The 2,955-nt window shown below is 44.8% G+C and overlaps 1 protein-coding gene across 1 annotated transcript; it reads right to left on the bottom strand.

Moving 5' to 3' along the window:
- Positions 1-356: 356 nt before the first annotated feature.
- LOC127135058 (uncharacterized) lies at positions 357-1,723 on the bottom strand. Its single transcript, XM_051061875.1, has 3 exons — positions 1,137-1,723; positions 941-1,070; positions 357-377 (listed from the first exon to the last, which is right to left on the bottom strand). The coding sequence occupies exons 1-3, from the start codon at positions 1,721-1,723 to the stop codon at positions 357-359; spliced, it is 738 nt and encodes a 245-aa protein (XP_050917832.1).
- Between the last annotated feature and the right edge of the window lie 1,232 nt (positions 1,724-2,955).

Below are 2,955 nucleotides of genomic sequence, written 5' to 3'. Positions count from 1 at the left end.
CATTGACAGTGCATACATGGAATCTATCATGATCGTGCTCATAGTGATTGTGCTCACACAGCAGCCTATGCATCCCTACCAGGGACTGCTTTATATCATTCACATAAATGACTTTATACTTGCCAGGACAACCCTGGACCATGTTGGCAGCCACTTTCCCATGCTCGGGCAATGGGTTCTTCTTAACATTCGGGCCCACATCCTCAAAGAATAGTATCCCACTCGTCACAAGGTCTTGCACCTTGGTCTTCAATGGAAAACAATTCTCCACATCATGTCCGGGCGCGCCGGAATGATACACACAATGAAGTTCAGGCTTGTACCACCATTGGGGATTGGCTGGCACAACAGGAGGATCACGTGGAGCTATCAAATTCCTATCAATCAAGAAAGGATACAATTCAGCGTAGGTCATAGGAATTGGGTCAAAAGTCACCCTCTTCCTCTCATAATTGCTGGTGCTATTGTTGTTATTGTTACAAGGCTGGTAAGCCTGTTGTTGTTGACGAGATTGTTGTTGTGGTTGTTGAGCTTCTCTGAAAGCAGGTGCTATATGAGCCACCCGGTGTTGGTTGACGACTGATCGAACTTCCTTCCTCCTCACAGTGGGCCTTCTTTTACTATGGGAAGAAACAACATGAGTCTCCCCTTCCTTCTTTCTGGCAAATCCTCCATACTTCTTTGCCGAAGAATTATCATCATGAGACAGACGTCCTTCACGGACTCCCTCTTCTAGCCTCATCCCCATATTTACCATTTCAGTAAAGTCCAAGGGAGCACCAGCAATCATACGCTCATAATAGAAAGAGCTCAAAGTCTTCAAAAAGATCTTCGTCATCTCCTTCTCCTCCAATGGTGGCACTATCTGAGCTGCCAATTCTCTCCATCTCTGGGCATACTCCTTGAAGGTTTCCTTATTTTTTTGGGACATCGCTCTCACCTGATCTCTGTCCAGAGCCATATCCACGTTGTATTTGTACTGCCTTACAAAAGCCTCACCGAGTTCATTGAAAGTGCACACAGAGCCACAATCAAGACCCATATACCATTTCAAGGCAGCGCCAGACAGGCTGTCTTAAAAATAATGGATGAGCAGTTGGTCATTGTCGGTATGCGTAGACATTTTTCTGGCATACATGATCAAATGGCTGAGCGGACAACCATTCCCCTTGTAATTTTCAAAGTCTGGGACCTTGAACTTCGTTGGAATCTTCACATTTGGGACCAAGCAGAGCTCAGAGACGCTCTTCCCAAACAAGTCTTTCCCTCGAAGGGCCTTCATTTCCTTCCTCAAATTAGAGAAATGGTCTCTCATCTCGTCTATCTTGTCATACACATCCGGGTTCTCAAAGGCCTTGGAATGGTAGATAATCTCGTCAACACGGGCTTGAGGAATGAGAGTTGGAGTAGGAACATAATTAACTATCGGAGGTGGCACCACAGGGACCGGGCTAGATGCCGACTTAACTTGCACTTGCGGATGATGTCCTTCGGGCATGAAATTATGGGGCATTCCCCAAGGGTAGCCGGAAGGCATGACATTAGCTGATCCCGTAACAGGGGCTGGCATAGGGGTAGGAGCTACCTCAGGTGCTTGATTGGACGTGGATGCTTGCGCATTTACAACTTGCTTCTGAGCTTGAAGCAGGGACTCCCCCAAAGCAGATAACCGGCTGACTTCTTCTTTGAGCTCTCTGTTCTTGTTCTCTAGATGTTCGGCCATTGCTTTGACGTTTGCGTGAGTGCGGTACAGATGCGTCAACTTGCCTTCAAATTAAATGAAGAGCAAAGAGTTAGACCACTATATCAAGAGCTCGGAACCAAAACCTGCTTATGCATATGATGCATGCAATGCTCGTGTATATGATTTGTTTTTTATCGGAAGAACTTTATAAGGATCTATTTGCAAATGTTTTGAAAATATTGACTTTTTGAGACATATGTGGAATACTCATAGCAATATAATATTTGGAAACTTTTTACACCAAAGAAGTAGTACAGTTTCGGTAACCAAATACAATACAAGAGAAAAGGAGAATAAACATCCTATGGAGCCCTAGAAGCAGTCATCTAAAGCCTTCGAGATCAGAAGATACGTCGCACGAAGCCTCTTCACCTCTCTCTCATAAGCTACTTCCATGTCGGCCTTCTCCTTGGCGAGTTGATCATATCTCTTCTTCCAAAACCTAGACGAGTGAGGAAGGAGAGAAGTAACCACATCATCAGGCTTATCAATAACCTGATTCTCTAGAAATTCGATCATTGCATCCTTATCCTTGAGCTGCTGAAGAAGCTCCTCACACTCACAAACCCAAGCACGCGAACAGTCTTCGTCTCTCAACTCCTCTACTCCTTGATTAGGGAGGGTTGAAGGCCAAACCATAACCATAGGGTTAGGTCTTGGATACTCATACGGCATGCGGTACTCGAGGGCCCTCTTCTTTACCCAAGATGTGTAAGGCTCTAAAGCAACATAGTTCATCGGACCAAGCTCATTCCTCCCTTTCCTATGAACCTTGCGCCAGGCGCGGACCATCCTATCCTTCAGGTTTTGGGGATCTTTACCCTCTTGAAATAATAAGCCTTCCAACGAAATGTTGTTAGGTTTATCCTTTAAGGGGAACCCAAGTTGACGGCGAGCCAAAGCAGGGTTGTAGTTAATCCCACCACATGTACCAAAAAGAGGTAAATTGGAGAACTCACCACAAGAATCAATAATCTTAACGCCATCATAAACACGATTATACCAAGAGATATCATCATTAGTGAGAGGTAAATTGGAGAACTCACCACAAGAATCAATAATCTTAACGCCATCATAAACACGATTATACCAAGAGATATCATCATTAGTGAGAGACATAAGTCTCGTGGACCACCGTAGAAATCCCTTGTTCTCCTTGAAGGCAAACGTCTGAGGCAAGTGCGAAATAAACCACTTGTACAACAGAGGCA

Source organism: Lathyrus oleraceus, chromosome 4 (assembly GCF_024323335.1).
Source record: "Lathyrus oleraceus cultivar Zhongwan6 chromosome 4, CAAS_Psat_ZW6_1.0, whole genome shotgun sequence".
Classification (NCBI taxonomy): Eukaryota; Viridiplantae; Streptophyta; class Magnoliopsida; order Fabales; family Fabaceae; genus Lathyrus; species Lathyrus oleraceus.
The sequence above is the reverse complement of the archived record's forward strand: the minus strand, read 5'-3'. Positions and strand labels throughout refer to the sequence as shown.